Raw genomic sequence first — 26,479 nt, forward strand, 5'->3', positions numbered from 1 at the left:
ATTATGTCCATGTTAGTTTGTTAATGTTTGTGGATATAAGTAGTATATATAGATATATAGTGTGTGTATAGTAGATATAAGCAGTTTATAGATGTACTGTATAAATAGTTTATCGTATTAGTGTAGTAGATGTTTGTTTTTCCTGTGTTGATGTTTCTTTCCTTTGTTTTAACAATAAAAGTTTCAGTTAAAAAACAACTGCCTCAGAAGGAAGTTAGAAACCTTTTATTAGTAGTAGTATGTTCATGTTAGTTTATTGTTTGTAGGTATAATATATATATGTATAATGTGTGTGTGTATAGTAGATATAAATAGTTTGTAGATATAAGTAGTAGTATAGTGGATGTTTGTTTTTCCTGTGTTGATGTTCCTTTCCTTGGTTTTAACAATCAAGTTACAGTTAAACAAACAACTGCCTCAGAAGGAAGTTAGAAGCCTTTTATTGTTTATTGTTAGAATGTTTATTATTTCCATATTAGTAAATTAATGTTTGGAGGTATAAGTAGTATATAATATATTTATATAGCATATATTATTATTATATATATAATGCTATGTAGATATAATTAGTTTATAAGTAGAAGCCTTTTATTGTTTATTATTAGTATGTCCAGGTTAGTTTATTGTTTGTATGTGTAAGTAATATATGTGTGTGTTGTGTGTATAGTAGATAATTTGTAGATATTAGTAATACAGTGGATGTTTGCTTTTCCTTTTCTGTGCTTGGATGTTTCTTTCCTTGGTTTTAACAATAGAATTTCAGTTTAAAAAAACTGCCTCAGAAGGAAGTTAGTAGCCTTTTGTGTTTACTATTATGTTTATTATGTCCTACAAACAATAACAAACTGACAAGGGCATAAATAAGCATGCTAATAATAAACAACAAAAAGGCTTGTAACTTCCTTCTGGTGTAAAGTTTCAGGCCCCCAAAAGAGGGCCAGCCATGAGGGAGGAAGAGAGAGCCTCCAGTTGAGGCACATACATAATGCCTCCCTGCCTCTGCCCTTCCCTCTTTGCAGAAGGAGAGGCCCTGCCATGGCTGAGGAGGAGAGAAGGAAGCCGCTCACTGAACAAAAGGAGAGAGGAATATTATGGCGGGAGGGGGAGGGGAGGGAGGGAGGGGAAAGGTTTCGCGCCACAATCCAGGGCCGCCTGTGAATGGAACGAAGCGGGGACCAATCAGGGAGCGGCTGGCGCCAACGGAGCCCAGGGCTCTGATAGGCGCAGCGCTCGGCCAATGGGAGGGCGGCTCTCTTACACATATTACACACACGCAGAGAGGAGTCCCAGCGCTGCTGAGCTCACGGGCAGCTTTACTACGATTGCAAGGGACGCAGATACGCATGCGCGCTCTGAGAGCAATACGTTGCACGGAATGGGATGCTCTTCTCATTTTTGGGAATGTATGAGAGCGTGTGTGTGTGTGTGTGTATATATATATATATATATATATATGCATTTACCTAATTTCATATATATATATATATATTGCAATTAGATATGTTACATTACATGAATATTAATTATATGTGTGTGTGTCTGTATATATGCAATTAGATATGTTGCATATACCTAATTGCATACACACAATTACGTGTATATATACACACATGTAATTATGTATATATATGCAATTAGATACATGCAACATATCTAATGTGTGTGTGTGTGTGCAATTAGGTAAATGCATACACATATCTAACTGCATATATGATCCAAAACACACTGCAGGAATAAATCCGCTTTGAGGCCGCTTTAACTGCCATGGGTCAGGGCTGGGGAATCCTGGGAATTGTAGTTTGTTGTGGCCCCAGAGTGCTCTCTCTCTCTCTCTCTCTCTGACAGAGAAGGGCTAAATGTCTCACAGAACTACAGTTTCCAGAATTCGCTAGCATTGAGCCAGGGCAGTTTATACAGTGTGTTTTGGACTGTGTGTGTGTCTATATATATACATATATATATAGACACACACAAGTAATATATATACACACACACACACACACACACTCCAACTCTGACCTCAAGGTTTAAAGTGGGAAATTGCATTTTAATTTGGAATTAAATTTCATTTTAATTTGGAATTAAACAAATGGTATTTTACATTAAAATACATTCCAGACTGCCTCTCTGAATTCTCATTGCATGGCTGTATGGTTTTAGGGCTGTGCCTGCTTCCCCCAGCCCAGTTGAGGATTATATATACAGTGTGTGTGTGTGTGTGTTTATATATAAGTGGCTCATGTATGACACACAGCAGAGGGAGGAAGCCTTGTCCTGCCCTTTCTGTTGTTGTTCATGGATGAGTCAGCTGGGGAAGTGTTGGAGGCGATGCAACACTCATCCTCCATAGGAAGTAATGCATTACACCAAAGGCAAGGGGGCTGGCTGGGTGGGATGTAGTAAGGAAGGCAAACAAAAAGAGAGACCCAAGAAACAAAACCTAGTCACACTGCACTCCTGGCCAATGATCTCTTCCTCTTAACGTTGAGGGTAGAGCTTCTTGGGAGGCTTGGAAGAAACCTCTCCCCAAATTCCTGCCATTTCAGGCATCCATTTTCTCCTCCCCACCTCCCTCCCCTCCTTCCTCAAAGGCAGGGCTTACTCCACTCCTGCCTCCCCTTTGCACACTTGTGTTACACACAGACACACACAACTGTATTCCTGAAAGAAGAGTGACTGCTTTCTGTCCTCCATGCTTAGAAAAATCTAGTTCTGCTTTTAAAAACAGGTTAGAGCTTATTAGATCTGGCTCAAGTCTTCCAAACAGGGATCCTCACAAAATTTGATCTCTCCACAGCAAATGTATAGTTACTATTCCAGTAGTTTGTTTGTTTTTTAACAGCCCAGAAGTTCCCCAGTTTAACCCTTGAGTTTTAATGAACTTTATCACCCTATATTCAAATTTTTGATTTGTTAAACTAGTCACAGATTTTAAGTGGAGCTTTTCAAATGCATTAAGAAAGTAGTAGATACATCTCTCTTTGGAGCTAGTAGTACAAGGTAAGGCTTCTTGTCACATTGTTTCAGTGTTTAGTAATGTTTAAGCTTTTATTTTGGTCAGGGTTTTTGTTAGTGTGAAGCACAGCAGCAAATTAACAAACTTTAATCTTGGAATCGCTTAATTGTTCGGCTAAAAAAACAGTTTACTAATTAATACAATGAGAAGATCTGTATTTAATTCCATGGTAAGCTTCATTTGAAACATAACTTATTTATTGAGAGCTGTTCCAAAGTCAACCATAAAAATACTCATTAATCAATTAATTACTGGTTGGAATAAATTACAAGCTGTGCCTAATAAAACATTACTTTCATTTACCTACAGTTTTGGGAATCAAAGTTAAATGAAGCATTTAGTTTACAAATTGGAGCCTAATTCATTCTTATCGAAATGTTGTTTAATGATAACGATTTTAATGTAATGGAAACTAGTAATCTTTGGCATGTTTCGTTCACGAAATGAATCCACTCTGAATGCTGAAAAAGATTTCAATCTTCCTTATTTTGGGGGAAGAGAAATTGGGCAGAATCTAAACACATTTCAATTGTAAGACCCCACTGAATCCAAGGCTGCGTTGCAGCTTTTATTGCAATGCTAGCATTGGAAATTATTCATATCATTTCCCCAGGTTTCTGAATTAAATTTATTTTAGTTCTAACATTTGTGAATAAAAAAGAAATTAATGCAACACTGAAAGTATCAAAAAGTGTATTTTTAGTCCACTTTCAGGGAGACACACAAACATGGAGACACAGAGGCATTTTGCAAATTAACTCCAGAAGTAGAAAAGTTGATTTTTTGGGTAGACTATTGCTTGTAGTAAATACCTTTTTAAACCTGTTTCCCCCCCAACTTCATTCCTCCTTACTCACACATTTATATTTGAATAGCAGAAACATGACTACTGAAAGTTTATTGCAACTGAGGAAAGATTTCCCCCAGAAACCTGTAATGCCCTGAGACAGTTCAAAGGATTCCAGTCTAATTTGTCAGTACGAATTCATGAAATTATTTGTTCCTCCTAGTTATAAGACTGTAACCATTTTGTTGCAGAAAGGTATCAAGTCAAGGTGAAACCTAGTATCCCTTTCCCATTATTGCTCTTTTATAAAAGCACACATATACACCCCCCAAAGCATTGGATACCACTTTCTTTGGACAAAGGGACACCTCTGGCACCCAAATGGTCCAAATCACTTCTGTGGATCAAATTCAGATTTGTATTGGCTTGCCAGTCGTTCAAGGCTGCGATGCAAGAAACGAAGGTTGCATTTCCACAAAACATGTAATAATAATAATAATACATGGGATTGTGACTTTCCACCCAAGTCCTTACACACTGCTTTTACCATCCCCTCTGGGACCCTCTCCTCCCACCCCTATTTTTTGCAGAGTAAATGAACCCTTTCATGAAAGTGCATTCTTAAACAAAAACCTACTGGATTCCTATATATATTAAATACAGTGCTGGCTTTCATTTCTGTATTCTTCTTTCTCTCCCCCCTCTCTCTTCTTTCTTTCTTTCTTTCTTTCTTTCTTTCTTTCTTTCCAAGGCAACATTTTGTTTGCACTGGAACCAGGCTCCACACAGACACACACACACCCTCGACCCTCCTCCTCCCCCCACAAAACCCACCATTGTGCTCTTTTACAAATGTGGAAAAATTATGAATGGCTCCTTGAACCAAAATGGGGAGGAGGAGGAGGAAGGGAGGAGAATGAGGGGAGGGAGGGAGGGAGGCTTCTTCCATGGCAATCCCAGGGCTGCCTTGTCTAACCATTCCCATTGCTGTCCCCCCCTTCCTTCCTTGAATTAAAATAAGAGGGGCAGCAGCCAAGCAACACCCACCTTTAACTAGGTTTGAAAGAAAGGAAGGGAGGGAAGATCTTGGTGGTATGGGAAGAGAGGGGGGTCAGAGGAGCATGCTCTGCCCCTAAATCCACCCACTATATATATATATATATATATATATATATATATCCCCTCCACCCCCTTTGTCTGATTCATAAGGCGCTGCAGCATCATCGCCAGAAATATTACTATGCAGGAAGGAAGGAAAGAAGGAAGGAAAGTGGGTGGGTTAAAGGGAGGCTGCTTCAAGGAGACCCATCGCCCCCCTTTTCTCATGCTCTCCCGCCCTAGATGAGACCCCCCCCCAGCCTTGGCTCCTGGCCGATTGCAAGCAGACAGAGCCACCAAAACTGCAGACAAAAAGTGGTCGCACTTAGGAGGAAGGAGGGGGGAAAAGGACATAATTAATAATATATCCTAATTTTTCCTCCCACCTAAGATTCCCCCCCCAAATAATATAACCTGTTTTCCCCATCTAAGATCCCCCAATAAATATATCCTAATTGTTCTCCCTCCTAATAGATTTCCCCAAGAAATTATCCTAATTGTTCTCCCTGCTAAGATTCTCCAAGAAATCATATATCCTATTCCTCCCTCATCTAAGATCCTCCAGGAAATATATTCTATTTTTTCCCTCCTAAGATTTCCCAAGAAATAATGCAGTCTATTTCCTCCCATCTAAGATTTCCCAAGAAATATATCCTAATTTTTTCCACCTAGGATTCTCCAAGAAATCATGTATCTTATTTCCTCCCATCTAAGATCCCCCAAAATATATATATCCTAATTTTTCTCCCACCTAAGAGTCCCAAGGAAACAATATATCCTATTTCTCTCCACCCATGATTCCCCAAGAACTAATATATCCTATTATCTCCACCTAAATTTCCCCAATAAATACTGCACTATATCCTGCTTCCTCCTACCTAAGATCCCTCAAGAACTAATATATCCTATTCTTCCCACCTAAGATTCTCCAAGAAATACTATATCCTATTTCCCCTCTACCTAAGATATCTCAAGAAATGATATATCCTATTATTCTCCTACCAGATTCCCCAAGAAATACTATATCTTATTCCCTTACACCTCAGCTCCCCCAAGAAATAGTATATCCTACATCTTCCCCACACTTAACATCCCCCAAAATACTATATATATATATATATTGCCCAAGGATGTTTTAATAGGAATTGTGGGGGAGGAGAAAAAGGACCATACGAAATAATATTCCCTAAATAAAATATTATAATAATTCCCCACCAAAGGGACTCCCCAAAATTGCAGTTTGTCCAGGGACTATTTTTGGCTGAGTTGGGGAAGGGAGAGAGGAGGAAAAAAGGGCCATAAGAAATAATATACCCTAATAATAATAATAATAATAATAATAATAATACTGTAATAATAACTTCCCATTTAAGGTTCCCCAAGATTTCAATCCAACCAGGGGCCTTTTTTAGATGACCTGGGGGAGGCATAAGGAATAATATACTCCTAAAATATATATTATAATAATAATAATACTTTCCACCTAAGATTACTAATCCCCCAGGGGCTTTTTTGCCCTCCCTGCCTAGCTATCCAGGGTGACCAGATGGGTGTCCTCACCCCAAAGGAGGACAAGGCACCACAAAATGGAGGGCCCTCAAGAAACACACGGGACAGGACCAGATTTCTAAAAAAGCTGAAACCACCCCTAGAAATATAAACCCAGGCTCAAAATGGAGGGCATTTTGGAATGCCTCCTGGACAGAAGGCTGGAAATGGAGGACCTGTCCTGGGGAAAAGGAAAAGGAGGACTCTGGTCATATTCTTGAGGTGGTGGCCATTGTAGAGCCTTGGGGCTGCTCTGTTTTATGTTTTCCTTTTATCTTTCCTACTCCCTGATAACTCTGCAAAGAGGAGCAGATTGTAGCCTCTCTTTAGAGCCCCTCTTTCTTTCTTTCTTTCTTTCTTTCTTTCTCTTTCTTTCTTTTTCTCTCTTCCTTCTTTCTCTCTGTATTTCTTTCTTTCTATTTCCTTTCTGTCTTTCTCTCTCCTTTCTTTCTTTCTTTCTCTCTCTGTCTTTCTATTTTCTCTTTCTTTCTTTCTTTCAGTGAAGCATCCGCTTCCCTCCAGATCCAAACGAGGGAGACGACGAGGCCAGAGGACGCCTGAAGCACGCCAGAGAGAAGTGCAGCATCCCCACTGCGGGGATAATCCGGCTTGACACCGGTTTCACTGCCATGGCTCCACAGGCTCTGGAATGCTGGGGGTTGTCGTTGGTTGCGGCGCCAGAATTCCAGAGCCCGGATCCACGGCAGTGAAACCGGCGTCAACCCGGATTATCCCCGCAGTGCGGATGCTATGCGTAGAGCAACCAAACCCAGCGCAGAAAAGTAGTAAACAGGGGGAAGGGCGAGGAACCACGAGGCCAGGGCTCTCCTCCGACCTCCCTTTCTCTCTCTTTCTCTCTCTCTCTCTTTTAAAAACAACTTGTCCTGGGGACAGCTGAAGCCAGCCTCCTTTCTCCTCCCTCTTTCCTTCCTTCCTTCCTTCTTTCCCCCTCTCCTTCCTTCCTTCCTTTGTGAATGCCTTGAGCTGCTCCAATCTGCTGCTAATTGAGGCGTTGGGATTCCTCACGTGAGAAGTTGATTTGTAGTTTGAACACGTGGCTCATTCAAAAAGCCGGAATATTCAAGTGGTTCTCTCCTTTCCCTCCCCCTCTCTCTCTCTTTCTTTCTTTCTCTCTCTCTCTCTCCTCCCTTCCTCCCCTCTTCTTTTTTTCCAGAGAGAGGCGGTGCCTAGGTTCACATTTTGTTGGCTATATCTTCCCCCCAATACTCCCCCGAAGGAGGCCAGAGAGAAAGAGGGAGAGACACACACAAAAAGTAGTTCCCCTTCTTTTTTAAATCTCTATTTCCCCCTTTTAAGATTCCGATTGCCCTTCTTTTTAATCTCTCCCTTTTGATAATCTTTCCTCCCTCTTTTTAATCTCTGCCTCCCCTCTTTTTTAAAAATCTGTTTCCCCTATTTTTAATCTCCTTTTAAAAAAACCTTTCCCCCTCTTTTGCATCTCTCTCTTTTTAAAATCTTTTCTCCCTCTTTTAATCCAGTTCAGTCTCTAGTCCCCCTCTTTGAATTCCCCATTCCCCTCTTTTTAATCTCGAGTTCCCCTTTATTTAGTCTCTATTTCTCCCTTTTTTAAAATCTCTATTTTCCCTCCTTTTTCCCTCCATCCTTGTGATTTCCAGTTTAGGACCTTTCCCTTTTGTTGTTGTTGTTGTTGTTGTTGTTGCAAACTCCAGGGTTTGTGTTTGTGTGTGCGTTAGAGAGAGAGGGAGGGGACGGATATAAGCCGCAGTTGTGGTTCCTTTTTTGTGTGTGTGTTAAACACACACACATATACACCCCAACACCACCCTTTCCCCCCTTTTCAAAGGGGAGTCTTTCTGTTGTTGTTGTTGTGATCCTCATCCCTAACCAGCGTGTGTCCTTGTTGTGTTTTAATTTATGAAGTCAAGGCTCTTATTTTGTTGTTGTTGTGGTTGTCGTTCTTGTATCCAACGAAGAAGATGAACAAGCTCTACATCGGGAACCTGGGCGACAGCGTGAGCCCTCAGGACCTGGAGAGCCTCTTCAAGGAGTCCAAGATCCCTTTCTCGGGGCAGTTTCTGGTCAAGACGGGCTACGCCTTCGTCGACTGCCCCGACGAGACCTGGGCCATGAAGGCCATCGAGGCCCTCTCAGGTGGGTCCCTGCCTCGGTCTCCCTTCCGAAAGGAAACCGACCCCATCCTCCTCCCTCTTTGCCTGGCCCTGGGAGCCATCCTTGGACCCTCATGGCGGCTCCTCTCCTCCTCCTCCTCCTCTCCATCCTTCTTCATTCCCTCCCTTCTGCCCTTTTTTAGGGTTCATTTAAAGATATTTTGGGGTTAGCCTCATAAACAAGGCCTTGCAAAGAGGGCTCCTGTTCTTGTTGTTGTTTGTGGCTCAAAGTGTTCCTATTTTCCCCAAAGCGCAAGTGTTAGGCATGAAGAAAGAAAGCCTTTTCTTTCCCCTCCTTTAAAAAGGAGGTATAAAGTGTGCCCTCCTCTGTCCTCCTTTTCCAAGGCACGTCCTCCATCCCCATGGCTTCCCTCTTTTGTGAGTGTTGTTTGTGTTGTTTGTGGGGTGTTGGGGCGCAAAAGGGCGCAAAGTGTCGGGTGTTAAAGGGTAGAAATAGTAATGAAAAAGGAGGACTAAAGGGGAAGGGGGGCCACCCGTCCTCCTTTTCCAGGACGCGTCCTACATTTCCCAGGCTCTTCTCGCTCTCTCTCTCTCATATCAGGCTTTTCCAAAACGTCCTCCATTTTGATCATGCCTAAGAAGCATGGGTTTATATTTTTAAGAGTGGCTTTTCATCTTTCATTTTATTTTTTGCTATTTCCTACATTTTCTGTCCATGATAGATTCCAAAACGTCCTCCATTTTGAGTAGGACTCAGAAGCATGGATTTACATTTCTAGCAGTGTTTGTTTGACTTTTATGTCCTACATTTCCCAGCATTCCAAACTGTCCTCCATTTTGAGCAGGACTAAGAAGCATTGGTTTTATATTTCTAGGAGTGTTTTATGGGCTTTTATGTCCTACATCTCCCACCCTTCACTCCCAAAGGCATTCCAAAACGTCCTCCATTTTGAACAGAACTGAAAAGCATGGATTTACATTTCTAGGAGTGGCAGGCTTTTTTTAAAAAGCTTATTTATTTGGTCCTGTCCTCCCTTTTATCTCAAAGGCCCTCCATTTTGTGGAGCCTTGTCCTCCTTTGTGGTTAGGACATCTGGTCACCCTCCCCACCCCCAGAAGCTTTTGTGGGTCAACAAAAGGTACCTCCATTCAACTCCCACACACACCCCTCTTATAGTCTCTGTTTTTTAAAGGGGAAATAAGAAGATGGCAACCCAGCCTGGTTTCAGTGTTGGGCCACGACCATTGAGACTGGGGTTTGAATCCATGTAAACCTGTTGGGTGACTTTGGGGAGTCACACTTTCTCAGCCTGAGGGGAAGAAGGCCATGGCAAATTTCCTCTGAGCCAACCTTGCCAAGAAAACCCCAGGATAGGGTCTCCTTAGGGTCGCCATAAATCCAAAACGACTTGAAGGCACACAACAACAACAAGATGGCAGGAGAAGGAGGAGGCATGGCACGCAAAAAGGAAAAAGTGGCCCATAAGTGGCCCATAGTGCTGAAAAGGGAGATATGATACACACAGACACGCCAAGCCCAACATGTAACCCCTTATTTACATGGGGAAGGGACTCTGTTATCTCCAAATGCGTGTTATCCTTCTCCCTCAAGGGATAAAGATGGCTCCTAACAAGGGCCTTTGGGACCTAAAGGTGGCCATAGACTTTTCCAGGGCATGTCCTACATTTTATCCTTCAGCGCAGGAGGAATTTCCAAAATGCATTCCATTTTGAGCAGGACTAAGAAGCATGGATTTATAATTATAGGAGTGTGGTTTTGTTTTTTTAAAAAACGTATTGTCATATCCTACATTTTGTGGTGCCTTGTCCAGGAGAGTATGGATGCCTGGTTTGTGAGGAGAAGGAGGGAGGCAGATATTGGGGGGGGGGTCTCCTCCATACTGGTGTGGGATTTGCATCCAGCCAAATGGGGCCCACAGCAGAAGCTGGCCCTCCTTTGCAGTTAAGACACCTGGTCACCCTGCTTGGGGAGGAGGGCCAGCTTTTGTTATGGGACCCATTTGGCTGCATGCAAACCCCACAAAAGTAGGTAGGAGACCCCCCCCCCCCATATCTGCTTCCCTCCTTCGCCTCACAAGTCAAGCATCCATAGTCTCCTAGACTTGTGAATAAAGAAAGGCGAGGGGACCGAACATTGAAGCAAAACAAGAACAAAAGTCACCCTCCCCTGCTCTTCCCCTTTCCAGGACACAGACAGAGAGGTCTAGGCCTGGCAGCCCCTGGTTCAAATATTTCTCTTTCCCTTTGAATCTGAGGCTCCCTCCATCAGCATCTCAACCCCTCTCAGCTCCTACATCCTGTTTTTGTGAGGAAGGCAACTTGGCGCACTGGGTGATAGGGGAGGCTAATGGTCTCGCCTCTGGGCTGGATTTCTTCTTCTTCTTCCCCTCCGGTTGACATGGGAGACTTTGGCCCAGCAGGTGGGAATAAAAGGGAGAGGTATAAAAGATGAGAATGGGTGCATTTGCAGGAGGGGGGAACCACATGGGGAATGGATACACTTTCCTCTCACCCAAGTAGAAGTTCCTCTTTCCTTGTGTCAATGTATTAGAGGCCTGTTCATGAAGGGGGTGTGTGTCAAACTTTTTGTGTGCAGTTAACAGTTGTACGTATCATTTGGGACCAAAATACAGGTAGAAACTGCCTGATCTCCTCCCTAAAGTAAGAAAGAAAAAGGGACCAAAATACTGGTTAAAATGACCAGATCCCCTCCTCGAGTAAGAAAGTAAAAGGGCCCAAAATACAGATTAAAGTGACCAGATCTCCTCCTCCAGTAAAGACGAGAGATATCACAATATCTTTCCAAGCATTTATCTTGAAAGTGGCCTGTTTGGAAGGCAACTTCAGTCAATCACTTTATTTATACCTCGCCTTTCCCTCCAAAGTGGGGCTTTTTGACTTGTCCTTGTCTGTTCCCTCTGTGTTTCTGTTGCTACTGTACAAGCTCGTTGGTAAGGAAACTAAAAACATGTTGCATTTGTGTTTCCTGTGATGTTTAACATCACCGTTCAGTTGGAGGGGGGGGCCTTAAAAGATGTGGTGGGCACAAGAGAGCGCAACGATTCCTTCTAAAGTCAGCTTGTTGTTCTTTGCAGGTAAAGTTGAACTGCATGGGAAACTCATAGAAGTTGAACATTCTGTTCCAAAAAGACAAAGGTAATTTATTTCATATATATTTATATTTTTCTCTCGGGATTAAAATAATTATTCAGTTGGAAATGTGTAAGAAGCTTTAAAATGTTTAACAGCCTGGTGGTTAAAAAAGGGTTACTTTGTGATATTCATATAATGTTGCTTTTATCTCAAAGAATGATGCAGTGTCTGTACAGAATTTTGAAGTTTATAGAGGATGGGACTTGTTTAAAAGCATTTGAAGTTTTCATAGAGCAATTAATTTTTTGGAAAGTAATTTAATATGAAGAAATACTGTGTTGATAAATAAGACAGGCTGCAAACATCTTGTACATCTGTCTTTTTTCATTTTGGAACTGTGGTTATGTGAAATTGTGGAGACTGTTTTTGAAAGAGAGAGCTTTCTTTAAGTTGAGGTACTGCCAACCGATATTCCTATTTAACTGTATGGGAGCCTATGTTTTTGTAAGTTACAGCTTATACATAGTTGAAGTTCTGTGTGTTTTGGAAAATAAGTACTTTAGTCTGAGAAATAATGCCTCTTGAAGGCCTAATAGATGAAAATTGTGCTGGAATCAATTAATCAGTAATTAAGAGGTGCTTTGACTAGTTAAATCTTGCTTTTATTTCCTAAATGGCTAGATTATAAAGTAATCACAGTTGTTTTTAGAGAACAAACAAATTTATCTTATGCTCATTTTTATACTCTTATTATTGAATGCTTAGACATGAAATTTGCCCATGTGGAATAGTTCTTCTTAGAGCATTTTGAAGCCTGTCTAGTAGCTGTTTGGAAATACTAACAGTAGATGGTAGGTGTCTCATTTGTGGAATTAGATTTTGGCATGCTATTTGTGAAATTAAAATATACATGGTTTTGTAAGCAAATGAAAATTTGATTAAGGGAGTTGAGTGAAATACAACAGCTAAGAAGCAAGTTGCCTTGACATATTTATGGCATAGGATATGTCAGTGCTATCTCCTGGTATTAATTTTGGTAGGTATGTGTGTTTTAAAGTCTTTTATGAAGACCCCCATGAATGCCATAGGGTTTTTTTTAGGCAAGGAATTTTCAGAGGTGGTTTCTGCCACTTCCTTCATTGAAAATATAGCCCACAGCATCTGGTATTTGTTTATGCTCTCACATCCAAGTACTAACCAGAGCTGACCCTGCTTAGATCAGGCAGGATCTGGTGCCTTTAGGGTATTTAGGCCTAGATATTTTGGTATGCTTAGTGCAGGTTGAGTATGCTGTTCTGAAAATCCAAAATGGGTTGCTGAGATAGTGATACCTTTGCTTTCTGATGGTTCAGTGTACATAAACTTAGTTTTATGGGTAAAATTATTTTAAATCTTGTATAAAATTATTTTCAGGCTACGTGTAAGATGTTTATGAGTTATAAATGAATTTTGTGTTTACACTTGGGTCCCATCTCCAAAATACCTCAATAAAAATAAGCAAATATTGAACATTAAAAAACGTCCAAAATCCAAAACATTTTTTGGTCCTAAGCATTTCAGATAAGGAATACTCAACCTGTATTAATAGTATTTCCAAGTTTGGTTTACATTAAAAAATCCAGAAACCATTTTCTTTACTGGCAACATCCATTGTCTGTCTGTGTATTTAAAAGTCATTAAGCTTAATAGCCTGTTCTAACATATACCACAACAATTTTAATATTAATTTGACATATGTAACACAGGCTAACAGTAATATATTCTAAATCTAACAATAATTAAAATTTCAATAGTTGTATGTCTAAATTAAAAGAAAACTTACTTTAAATGTCAAAAAAAATTGTTGTGGTGCATTTATATTATCTTGACCTGCTGCGCAGTATTAATCATACTAAAGTTTTTCTTGTGTGTTTTCTTGTTTTGAACTTCAAAGATAAGTTATAGGAAGGCTACAACATGCATCTAATTAAGAAACAATATGGGAAATATATTTGTGATGAAAATATTTTTAAAATTCATTGACATATTTCTGGTGGTGATTAGCTATAAAACTTTAACAGAATACAAAAGTGCATGTGTGCTATAAATTTAACAATCTCAGTACTGAAGCTAACAAAATGTCCAGTGTACTGCTATGCACACTTTGAAATAAGTCCTAGTAATCTCACTGTGATTTGGTTCCTAGTGAATCACATGTTCTGCTGCAAATAAGATTCTGAAATGCTGAACATAAATATAACAATTCAAAGTATATACCTTTTTAATGTGAAGAATTGACTTTATGTAGCAAGTAACTGTCCTGTGTCTTCTACTAATAGATTATTGTACTGTGAATTTTAAAAAGAACCTTTATTTATAGAAGTGCATAAATGAACATTATGTGCAAGTGTTTATGCAAAGATTGCCTAAGTACATCCATGTTATACCTGTGCATCAAAAGGTGTGTCTAGTAAGTTAGAGAATTTAGTATTAGTTTTTTATTTCTTCCCTCTCCCTATACAGTGGTACCCCGGGTTACGAAATTAATTCGTTCCGCCGCCGCTTTCGTAACCCGGAAACTTTCGCTAGCCGAAATGCCCTTAGGCGCTAATAGCGAAAGCCGCGATTCCGTGTGAAATCGCGCCGAAAAGCACCAAATTTTTTTTCGTAACCCGAAATAACCTTCGTAACCCGGAAAAATGTTTTTAAATGGATTTTTTTCGTAACCCGGAAATTTCGTAAGGCGGCGCATTCGTATCCCGGGGTACCACTGTATACTTTTTTTAAAGTGAGATTTAAAAAATATACTTGCTGGACACTAGTTTGGAACTGACCTGTTTGTGTAAATGCTGCAGTGAGATTCAAAAAGCCGTTCAGCAAATTAATTTGGCAGAATAATTTTGTTGGTAAAGTTAATTAAACTGTATTCATATTTTTTTCTCAAAAAGGTTCAGAGCAATATATAAAAGTATATCATTTAATGTTGCTGAGGTTAAAGTTCTCATCCATGTAATGATAGGTTTCTGTGCTCTACAGTTGTAGCTATTCTCCCCCCATCAGTTTGGTGAGACCATGTGGAAGGAGTAGACACTGGTGTATTGTTAACCAGTATCCTCCTCACATACTGGTGTCAGGAGTTCTAATAAAGGTAAATTAACCTTGAAAAGTAGCCTGGTTTGTTATTTAAAAGGAGTTTTAAAGCCCAGCAGTTACTGCATTCCAGAAGTTTGGACTTTTAGATCAGAAGAGTACACACCCACATTTACAAAAGCAACCTTTCTATCTGCTGTGAAAGGCGATTTACTGTGGTTGCTCTAGAATGCTCATTTAAGTATTGAGGCAGGTAGACTATATTGTGATTGGGATATGACAGTGACTAGATATTCTGTGTAGGAGGTGGCAGGGGGGATACTTTGAGGAGGGGGCTGAAGAGGAACAAACTATTTATAATATGGCTCTAGCTTGGAGCTGATTGTGATTTACTATGGAAACCTCAAGCGAACACAAAAAGAATGCAGCTTTTTTGAATACATAACCTTATGGAACATAGAAAACCTTTGGATATATTATGGAAGCTTAGAACACTTCATTCACAACTTGGAAGTGGCATTATAACAGTGTTTGTTGTTTGTCACATGTTTCAAAAGAATGTGGAACATTTTTAGCTATGATCATCCATTCCCACAAATTTGAAAAAAAATATGCACAACAAGACAGTACATGCATATTGGAAAAACTGTGTGCAAGCCTTTTAGAATGCTCCCTTGCATGGCACAAGAGCAGCTGTTATCTTGAGGGGCAATATACATACTGCAGCCTGATTATTCAGATTGTACTGATGTCATTTGTTGTGTGATGGATAGTTTAGCTTGGTAGGGGGATGGGTGGGGATCTGATACTGGCCAGCTGGGGGCTGCATACTGAGTCAGTTCTTGAGTACTTTGAATATTATTCAGTCCTTTCAAATTATGTGTTTGTGACATTTATTAACCTAAAATTAGAATCCTTTTGAAAGCAGTGTTCCAGCTAGAGGCTAGGTGCTAATCCATTTTGGGCTTTGTTTTTGTTTTTCCTATGGGTTTAGAAATGAAATGTCAGGTTATCCTAATGACACAGAAGTGATGGTTTGGTGCTTAGATACTGAACAGTGGACACTGAGGCACAATACAGATTTATAGCTATGTCAGGGGTAGATAGCTTTCCTGCTACATGTGCCCCTTAAAGACAGTGGGCATGTGGACAGTTATGTGACTGCACAATTTATTTATTGGAACCCACCTTGATCCTTGGAAAGGCGGGCTAGAAATAAAGTTTTTATTATTATTATTGTTATTATGTGTCAGGAGTCGCATATAAGCACTGAAATGAACATATCCACTCTCCTCATGTCATCTGTGTCTCATCTATGAATGCTGGGATCTCATAATGTCTTTGCTTCCTTTCCCACCCAACTGGAGAGTAAGCTAGATGGAATGGTGGGTGAGTGTGCAGTTAATGGGGAAGAAGGCATGCAGGAATGCCACAGTATATGCTGACCTCCACATTTAATTATGCTCCATAACAGATGCTGTTCAGGTTTTGTCGAGTGCAGTTGTCATGAGGGGGAAGGCTTCTAGGAAGATATCCCTGCACACCACCCTCACCATCATAACTACTCCACAGAACTGAACAGTGGACTTTATATATTGCAGTGGGAAATGCTGCATTAGCAACATGGGCAGTTGCATAGAGTACATAGATGGTTTTGTGAGTCCACAAGCTACCTAAATATTTACGGTATTTATATGCCCTGCCTTTCAGTCCTAAAGGCTCTCAGAGTGGCTTACAATTATTATTATTTTAAATTAATTTAATTAATATGTCCTCTATTTTAACTGGAATACTATGTGTAGTGTGTAAAATGGCCCACATACTGTTATATTTTTTTCCTAAAAGCAAGTGAGTGAGAAAGACATCTGAAAGTCCAATGTCAAATGAACTGAGGATGATTCCCCAGTTCATTTGACATTGGACTTTCAGATGTCTTTCTCACTCACTTGCTTTTAGGAAAAAATATAACAGTATGTGGGCCATTTTACACACTACACATAGTATTCCAGTTAAAATAGAAGTGACAGTTCAGTCAGATATTTCATTTGTTGTTTTGGAAGTGATGGTATGAAAGGAGCATGTGCATAGCGTACCATATTTCATAGACACAGTATTGGTATTCTGCTCTTGAAACATCTGCTTTCTTATTGTATTCTTATCCAGTCCTTGCAACATATTCAAAATTTTGTGTTAGATATTTTTTAAGTGGCCAATTATGTACATTTTTAAAACAGCTTCCAAATGTTGCTTGTAAGGTATTGATACCAGAAAAAAGCTGTTATGGACTAGAGAAAGCACTGTGTTTTTCAAATATAGGTTTATGGTGTGGGATCTTCTGTATCCAAGAAATAGTACCTGAACACCTTATAGGGAAAATAACCTGCCAAAATACAAAAATACTTAATGTTAAAATCAGCTGAAACATTTATATAAATAATGTGCAGCCTTGTCTTTTCAAAATATAGACACTTTAAATGCCCATATTACTTGTATTGTTTCTACAAAGGCAGATAGAAAGTACAGTGCAGTTGGAGAATGACACTTACTAGTATGTGTGAAAGATCATGTGTGCTAGTCTGGAAACATGAAGATGGACTAGTAAGATATTAATGAAGGAAGAGAACCATCAAAGAATGACCATCCCCATAGACCCCTATAATGAAGGAGCTAAGCAGTCCTACATGATAATGTCAGTTGCTGGTTTATTGGTTAATTGCTTATGGCTGAAATGTAATTATTTTCTACACATTGAAGCACTCTGTACCATAGGTTTGAAGATAACAATACTGAATCTTGCTATTCCTGCTTATATGTAATAACTATTTTAACCCATTTGCATGTTTTTTCCAGATTGAGAAAGCAAATCTACATTTGCTCTTATCATGTGCTTTTAAATCTTTTCGTATCTTATTTGTTTGAGTTAATATTTTTCAAATACAAGGTCTAAAAACCTAGTCCCATTGCATGAATTAGGTGAGAATCAGAAGGGTTTTCTGAGTAAAATGAAATTACATAGGGTTTTGTTCAGGATAAAATCACCTGAGAATAATTAAAAGAAATCAATTGTGTAAAGTGTGCACTCTTAACTAGTCTTGCAGTGTAATTCAGGCAATGGCTGTCAGTAGCTTCTCTGTTCTCTTTAAAATGAGAAGATTTAGAGGGTACCAGAGTGGGATGGAAGCACGTATTGTTCTTCTTTGCTGTGCTGTTGCAACTATAAAGTTAAAGGGATAATGTGTGAACTGATAGCACACACTGTCTCTTTTCTAGTAGATGTCTTAGTTAGAAAAAAACATCAGCTGGCCAGAGATTGGTCATACTGTTTTTATCAGGTCTGAGGGAGCTGTCATATTTCTGGTAGTAACTGTGTACTGAATTTTACCAGATTGGTTCAATCATGTTCAGAGCACTCTACATTCTGTAACAAAGGTTCAGAACCTTGTTACCTGCAGGCAGTTTATAAAATTAAAATACTTGTGCAACATGTTTGAAAAGCAGTTTATGTAATGAAAAAATATGATCTGAAAAAATCAACAATGCAATAAAATTGTATCATTACAGCAGCATAAAAACCGTAACAAGGCATTATTGCTAACTAAAAAAGCTTGCTGGGAAAGGTGTCCTTTATCTCAGCGATGGAGTCTAAATTGTTTGTGATTTTCCAGGAAAGATGTCTGGAGGTGAGAGCAAAGAAGGCTTGGTGAAATTACTGGTATAGTGTTCTGTGGTAGTAAAAGTTTAAGAAAGCAATTCAAAGAACTGCTGGGAAAGGAAAATAACTGATACAAGTATGGATCAGTAGCAAAATATTATTGGAGGAAGACAAGGCATAAAGGAAGAAATGAACAATTTTATTCGTCAGGTCAACATTCCTTAACTCCATGAACAGCAACTACCTCAGCTGCAGTGTTGCATCACCTGCTGATGTGTTCCTGCAGCAGCTGAATGATTTGTGTGTGAGTCTTCCCCCTCCCCAACTTGGTCCCAAAGCCATTACAGGGATTTGTCTTGGGAATAGACACAGCAAGACATGTTAATCCACTGATTTCAAGGCACACAGCTCATTCCCCTTTGGCAGCTTTCCTGTTAAGCCTGAAGAAAGGCATGTCTCAGAGCATACTTCTTCTGAGACCAGTTAGTTCTCCCTACCCAGTTTTAACTTCTGAGGTGGAATGAATACTCTGCCACAGCTTCAGAGATTCTGCTGCTGGATAGCTTTTGGAGAATACTACATTTCTAGGGAGCAGTTCATCTTGATTTTGCTTATGTTACATAGAGAGGGTACCCTTGCAAATCAACAAATACACTGGTGGAATTTTTGGTTTGGCAAGGTGTGCATCTCCTGAAGCCACCTCATCCTTAGGCAAAAGCAGGGCATTGTTTTCCTTCTGCTTATCAGTGTCATCTGACTGAAGGTATACTTTCTATAGCAGTATAAGATGCACAAATGCAACCTTGGATTACAGAGTTTAGGGAGGAGGTATATGTCTTCCTGTTCTTTTCTTAGGTCTGTTCTGCTATCTTGATCATCCAGACTTGAAACATCATCATTCCTTAATATAAAATGTAGTGGTTGTATTTGGTCTGTATTATGGTAATACCTTTATGAGGTCAATTTAAAAAGGCACAAACTTCCCATTTTTGGTTGTCCTAATAAAAGTATTAGCACAATGTGGACTTTGGAATCTTATTGTGAACATGTTATTATGAACAACATGTGGTTATGCTTATAGTATTGTTTATGGTTCATCACTCTCGTCTCATAGATGAATACTGAAGATGGTACAAAAACTATTCCCAAGGAAATCTTTTATAGTTCTATTTTCTGTTATTTGGAGACAGTAAGGAGATCAGTTTGGGAGGCCTTTGGACAAAGTAAAGAATATTCAGTCTCCTTTCCATTCTTAAATTTCCTCTATCAGACCTCTGTAGAGTCATCTAGTAGAACTGATTAGTAGTAGATTCAAGATAAAGCGTAGCTTAGAAATGTTGTGATGGCTGCTTGTATAGAGAGTTTAGTTAAAAATTATATAGGTCTTTTGGTTATTATCAGCTGTGGTAGCAAAAATGGAACATCCACATTCGGGGTAAACTTTGAATTAGCAGATACTGTAGACAGTATGTAGCTATTTCCATTATATTTTCTTATGCGTATGCCATGGTCACTTAAGAACTTTTGCAGGTAGAGCTTTGGAGTGAACACAGGACAAGGTAACTGTGAATGTGGGCTTTTGGAAGGCACATTCTCAGTGACCTTGTTCTGTGTTCAGTCTGGTAATATAGTGGTTTCTACCAATGTTTGTGTGTGGTTTCATTAGGGTGTGAATATAGGTGCTTAACCTTAAGAATAGCCAACAGAATTTTAAAACGTATCAAGGTTATGTAGCATTTGAAACTGTTCTTTTCATTGATGCTTGCACTGTAGTGAAAGTTTTTCTCCTGGTCTTTCGGAAGGGGTTGAACTGTTTTGTGCTCAAGTCATGCTGCTGAAAAGCAAAAGTTCCTTCATTTTCAAGATGTAGCTTCCCTAGAAACTGTAGACCAGCTTCACATTGATAACTTTTGTTTCACTCCTTAAGCTCAGTAGACTCATAGATGCTAGTCCTCAGATGTAAGGTGAAGTCCAGTGTATCAGCTCTAAAAAGACTGCAAAGGAAAATCAGTAAGAACAGACTGACAGAAAATGTATTACAGCAAGATCTCTTCAGAGCACTTATTGCAAACTGATTTAATAAAGTATTTAGTTTATAGATATTTATCTTAGCTAAGTAAATAGGTGCACTAACTGTTGTGTATGCTGATTTGTGGGATATATTTACATATATCTTTTAAATGGAGGAGTAAAAGGTACTGAATTGGATCTTGTGCAAATATATATACTAATTCATCATGTAGGAGTTTTTGTTGTTGTTGCTTTGTGTCTTTATGTCTATTTCAACATGGCAATTCCTTTGGTAGGCCTCTAAGTTGCAGCAGATTACCTAGAGTTTCTGAGTCTTGGTTGTTGAACAAAAAATGAAAAAGGTTTCATCACACATTGGGCAGCAGGGATGTAAGTGAAGGATTGTTACTGATATTGGAGACCCATTGCTAGGCTAAGCATGCGCCTGGAAGTTTCCTGTTTCTTGTATAGTGTATGTCCTGTCCCTGAATCACTATTTTTCAGTTATGCCAGGTTGACCAAGATTGGGCTTCTAGCAAAAACCTAAAAAAAATCCTGTAAGGCTGAAGTCACCGTATCCCTAGCTACAGGTTGTGTATTAACATTAGTTCTTCATAATGTTTTGGTTCTGAGGTGTTGTTTTCTGTGTGGAATGGTAGTGGGTACATTAGTTAGAACCCACGCACAAAGACTAGTTAAGTTTTAAGAAACTGGTTGAGTAAGCAAACTGGTTGCCTCATTCCCAATGGGATAGTTCAGCAAAGCTTTCTGTGGGGAAGTGTTTCCGATGCAATTTCTAAATCTTATTATGTTAATTTGGAATTGGGTAGTGTTAACTCTCCATTTCTAGAAGGTCTTATCAGCCTGAAAGCACATTGGTTGCTCCATATGAGTTGTTCTTGGTAAGATATCTGTGCCTTTGCTTTTTATTTGAATGATTCATCAAGAATTACTCTTGAAGGAGTGTCAGGGGCGGGGATAGTGATAGAAAACACTTTGTATTGCAACTCCTTGTCTTTAGAACTTGTTTTCTTCTTTGATCAAATAGAACATACTTTAAATTTGATTTAGCTGCCCCCTTTTTCAGTGGCTGCCCATAACACAGCTGTGGGGGGGAGGGAAGGGTTAGGTTTAGAGAAACGTGCAGTTCACTCTATTGGTGCACTTTGACTCTTATCTTTGGTATCACACCAACATAAAGTGTAGAATAGCCATTGTATAAGCCAAGGGTGAGAAGGAGAGAGTCACAATAAGTTAAAATGGTAAAGGAAATTTTGGGGAAAGAAATTTTCTATGCTATTAAAAATTATTTTCATGCATCTTTTAGAGTAAAACATTTAAATTGCTTCTTTCATACAGTTGGCACTTCTTATACACTGATGTTTTATACACCGATTCAAGCATACACGGTTTGAAAATGTTCCAAAAAAGTATAAATTTCAAATATCAAACCTTGATTTTCTATTTTTTATAAGGGATACCATTTTGCTGTCATTATATTTAATGGGACTTGAGCATCCACAGATTTTGTTATACAAGGGGGATCTTGGAAACAAACCCCAGTGTATAACAAGGGTCTTGTCTTCAAGTACTTTCCAACTTCTGGCAACTCTTAACATGAACCTGTCATGGGGTTTTGTTGTCATGTTTTGTTCACAGGATGCTTGCCATTGTCTTCTTCTGAGACTGAGAGAGTGTGACTTTTCCAAGGTCATCTGGTGGGTTCCCATGGCAGAGCAGGGATTCGAACTCTGGTCTCCAGAGTTGTAGTCCAATTCAAGCTGCTACACCACACTGCCTCTCTATACTGGCATTCTTCATGTTACCCATACTCCATGTTATCCCTTCAAATGTAGGAAGAGAAATGACATAATGTTGTATGTTTAAAACTGAGGTTCAGTTAATTTAGCTTAGTCATGGACATCAGCTAAGTTTGAAATGGCATGTAGTTGATATAAACTACTTGAAGGATAGTCCATGGATTGGTCAGTGGACTGGTCTCAACCTTAGAAGTCACACTGTCTCAATCTCAACTACTGGTCTATGGCCAGTTTCCAGGACATAAATGAACAATTGGAATTGCAAGTTTCCAGGAAAGAAAAAAAACAATTGGTATCAATCCTTGGCACATGGGGAACAAATTGTCAGTCTGCCACATCAGATAATTTAAGAAGTACAGTGGTCCCAATGATATTTGCTGGGATTTGGTTCCAGAACCTTTCCCCCAGTGGATGCCAAAATGTGTGGATGTTCAAGTCTCATTGTATACAGTGCCATAGTAAAACGATGTCCCTTATATAAAATGACTACAATATCAAGGTTGCTTTTGGGAATTATTTTTTAAAAGTATTTTCAAGCATTAAATGGTTGAATCCGTGGATGCAGAATCTGTGGCTATGGAGGGCTGACTATACTCATTTAAATAATGCTTTCTTCTCAAAATATAGAACTCTTACTCATAAACACTTCTTTTTAAGAACTGTGGGGAAACTTTCACATAGATTGAACAAACTAGTTTTCAATCTGTCTGATTTGTCAAGTTCATTTATTATAATGGGAGCAAGTCATTGCCTCCTCCACCTAGATTGTGTGAATTTTTTCTTCTTTGTTATAGCCATAAAGAAGCTTTCAGTTTCAACCAGGAAAGTACATGGAGTCAACAAAAGCAAAGTTACAGACTACTACTGAGAAATCTGCATACTTTTAAAAAACTAGTTATAACTTCGTAGTCCTGGTTATGCATGCAACCTTCTGGGTAGAACTGAACAGTTCTAGGAGTAACCAGGACTAAATGCATTCAAAAGGTTTTAATCTCACATATCCCTAACAGAAAATGAAAGCCAATTCACATTATTGAGTCCCGACATGAAGTGTGTATGTGTCCAGGTGTTTATGGAGGAATTATAAAGCAGTACACAGTACAGCTTCCAAGCAATCATACACAAAGGCTGCAAAGAAATCAGCTTCATATTAGCCACCATTTGTTCCATTTAGACAACATGACAAGCTATGTTCAACCCTAGTTGATACCCTAAAGAGATAAACAGCATAATAACCTAAAATGGGTCTTTTGTGAGTTTTTATGATAAACAGCAAGTTGATTGTGATAACAGCAAGTTTTTATGATAAACAGCAAGTAGATTAGGCCAGAGCTGCATGTGTATTTCAGTTGGGAAGCAGACTCTTGAGGTAGTAGAGTGAATTCTCTTATCGGAAAGCTGGCACTTGGGGGGACAATATGCAGTAGAGACAGCTGAGGTAGAACCCTTCTTCTGAATGTAGTAATTGTGTTTGTGTGTTAGCGATTCTTTCCACTTGCAGGAAATAGAGCACCAAGAAGAAAACCCCTTTCTCCTTTTGAAATGTAAACTGGTATTGTCTGCTTTTCCACCTCAGGATTCTGTTAGAATCTGCTGCACATGTACACTATATTCCATTTAAATGTGTTTTCTGTAGTTTTTCATTATCTTTATTGTCAGTTTTTTAAAAAGGCATACATCATAAATACAAACATACAAACAAGCTTGCACACATGGGTGATGATATACAGACTGACATTCTCAAACACTTAAAAAAGAAAAGAAAATACATACATATACATACACACAATTTCCCTTTCTTTGATTCTTCTTACTTTACCTATTTTACCCCTTGTCACTTCCCACCTTCAGAAGATTGGCTTTTGATCCCAACTATCTATGGCTTCTACAAAATGTAATATACATACACCTACTGCCATATGTATTCTTGTTTTCTAACAGTTTTATCAACTTTTAACATATTTGTTTCTTCCATATTCAACTTAAACTAGTACCATCCGATTACAACAATCTTCTTGGACTTTCACTTCTCTTATTGCCATCCATAAATCTCTTTCATGAATAACCAATTATTTATCATCCCTTGTCACAAATACCTTATCTTTTAAACTTTAAACCCCAAAGTAGAAATATGACCCCATTTCTTACCTATATAATTCATTACTGGCTCTCATTCTTCTACATAATCTTTTGTCTTTTGTTCCTTCATCATCCAGGTCAGCTTGTCCATCAGTGCTAACTCCATAGGTTTGATCAACCATTCTTCTACTGACAGAACCTCCATAGTCTTTCAGTATTGTCTGTATATCAGTCTGGCAGTTGTATTCATATAGTGTGTTGTTCTTGCCTTATTTTTCTCCCTCACCTTCCAACATATTCAATATTTTTCCTGTTAATTTCAAATTACTTTGTAATATTGCAACTATTGTCTTATGTATTTGGGTCCAGAACTGTTTTGCTTTTTGGCATGTCCACCAGGCATGATAAAAAGATCCCACTTTCTTTACTACATTTCCAACATGCATTACTTTGCCCTTTATACATCCTTGCTAATTTAGCTGGTGCCAAATGCCATCTGAAAAACATTTAAAACCTATTACTTAATGTCAATTTCAAGCTCCTATTCCAAGTTCTTTCCCATTTCTCTAACTGAATTGTATAACCACAATTCTGGGCCCATTTAATCATATTTTCTTCTATCACTTCCTCTTCAATCACATAATTTAACAACAACGTATACAATTTCTTAATTGTGTGGTCGATACTATCAAATATTATACTATCAAATTCTGACGATTCCAGTTCTATCTTACCTAATTTTTTGTCCATTTTGTATCTCTCATATAGTTGCCTGCGCAGATACCAGGAACACTTAATCCCTATAGTCTCTAATTGTTCTCTAGTTTTTATCCTGAAATCATTACCATCTTTACTTAACAGTTCTTTGTAAGTTACCCTTCATTTATCCTTTAATTTTTCCCTTCTATAAAAGCCTTCATGTACAGACATCCAAGCTGGCAATTTTTTACACAATCTTTCCTTGTATTTCATCCACACTTGTCTAACATAATGCTTCATAAAATCTTTGTTTTGTTTTATTTTATAAATAAGCATGCCAACAAAAACATAACTCATCACCCTCCGATTGTAATACTCTGGTTCTGGTTCTGTAGTTTGCTTGTTGAGCTTCTGTTTATGTTTTATTCCCCAGAGTTTCTATGTATTAAATAATCATTATTATTTATATTGGAAAAACAAATGTTTTGCTTTTTTTTGAAAAAAAATGTTCTAGTGCTTCTAAGAAAGCCAATATGTTGTATATCATTTTACCAGGGCTGGATAGTAGGAGTAAGGAGTAAAGTAGTAAGAGGTTTTTACAGGAGTAGGAGTAGGAATAAGGAGTAAGAAAACATTTGTTACTCCTTATTCCTGTTATTATATTGTACATGCAAACATCAAAAAACAATTTTATATTGCACTGGGGAAGGAACTGGAAGACAAAGAGAGACGGTTACACACACACAAACACACCAGCTTTGCAAAGCAACCAGGGCTTTCCCCCATGGATGGGGAGTAGGAATAAGGAGTAAAGGAGTAAGGTTTTTACAGAGTAGGAGGAAGAATAGCATTAAGAAAAAATGCATTACTCCAGAGTAGGACAAGGAATAACCTCTGAATCACCACTACCCAGCCTTGCATTTTACATTGGGGGAAATGGTTAACAGTTTGATGAAAGTTTGGATGAGTATAAAGGTTCAATGCTTATACAGCAGTAGACAGTTGGGAACCACATATAAAATTGGATTAATTCTGGAAACTTTCTTGGGAGATATTTTCACCTGCAGAGAATTGGAGAAGTCAGTTGGAGGGATACTGTAAAATAAGGATATTAATGTTGGTGCAAGCCACTTTTTCTTCAAATGCTTCAGTGGGTACAGAAATACAATGGAAATTTGCTTTTTTATTTATTTATGTCCTATCTTTTCCATTCTGTAGATGTAGGCTGAATCTACACTGCAGAATTAATGCAGTTTAACACCAGTTTACCTGCCATGGCTCAATACTTTGGAATTCTGCGATTTGTAGTTTTGTGATCTAGTTAGCCTTCTCTATAAAGGATGATGTGGTGCCACAACAAACAGGTCCCAGGATTCCATTAAATGGAGCCAAGACAATTAAAGAGGTATCGAATTGCATTAATTCTGCAGTGTGGCAGCAACCTTAGTATTTAGGGTTGAACAGGATGTAAAAGTG

At 38.8% G+C, this 26,479-nt stretch overlaps 1 protein-coding gene across 1 annotated transcript in view; it reads left to right on the forward strand.

Moving 5' to 3' along the window:
* Positions 1-8,212: 8,212 nt before the first annotated feature.
* IGF2BP3 (insulin like growth factor 2 mRNA binding protein 3) overlaps positions 8,213-26,479 on the forward strand; it is an 88,331-nt gene continuing 70,064 nt past the window's right edge. Inside the window, exons 1-2 of the mRNA XM_089533081.1 lie at positions 8,213-8,582; positions 11,677-11,737. Coding sequence (XP_089389207.1) covers positions 8,408-8,582; positions 11,677-11,737 — 236 coding nt within the window. The 5' untranslated portion in view covers positions 8,213-8,407. The remainder of the gene's footprint in view (positions 8,583-11,676; positions 11,738-26,479) is intronic.

Source organism: Sceloporus occidentalis, unplaced genomic scaffold (genome assembly GCF_023333645.1).
Source record: "Sceloporus occidentalis isolate IW3139 unplaced genomic scaffold, rSceOcc1.0.p SCAF_7, whole genome shotgun sequence".
In the NCBI taxonomy this organism is placed as follows: domain Eukaryota; kingdom Metazoa; phylum Chordata; class Lepidosauria; order Squamata; family Phrynosomatidae; genus Sceloporus; species Sceloporus occidentalis.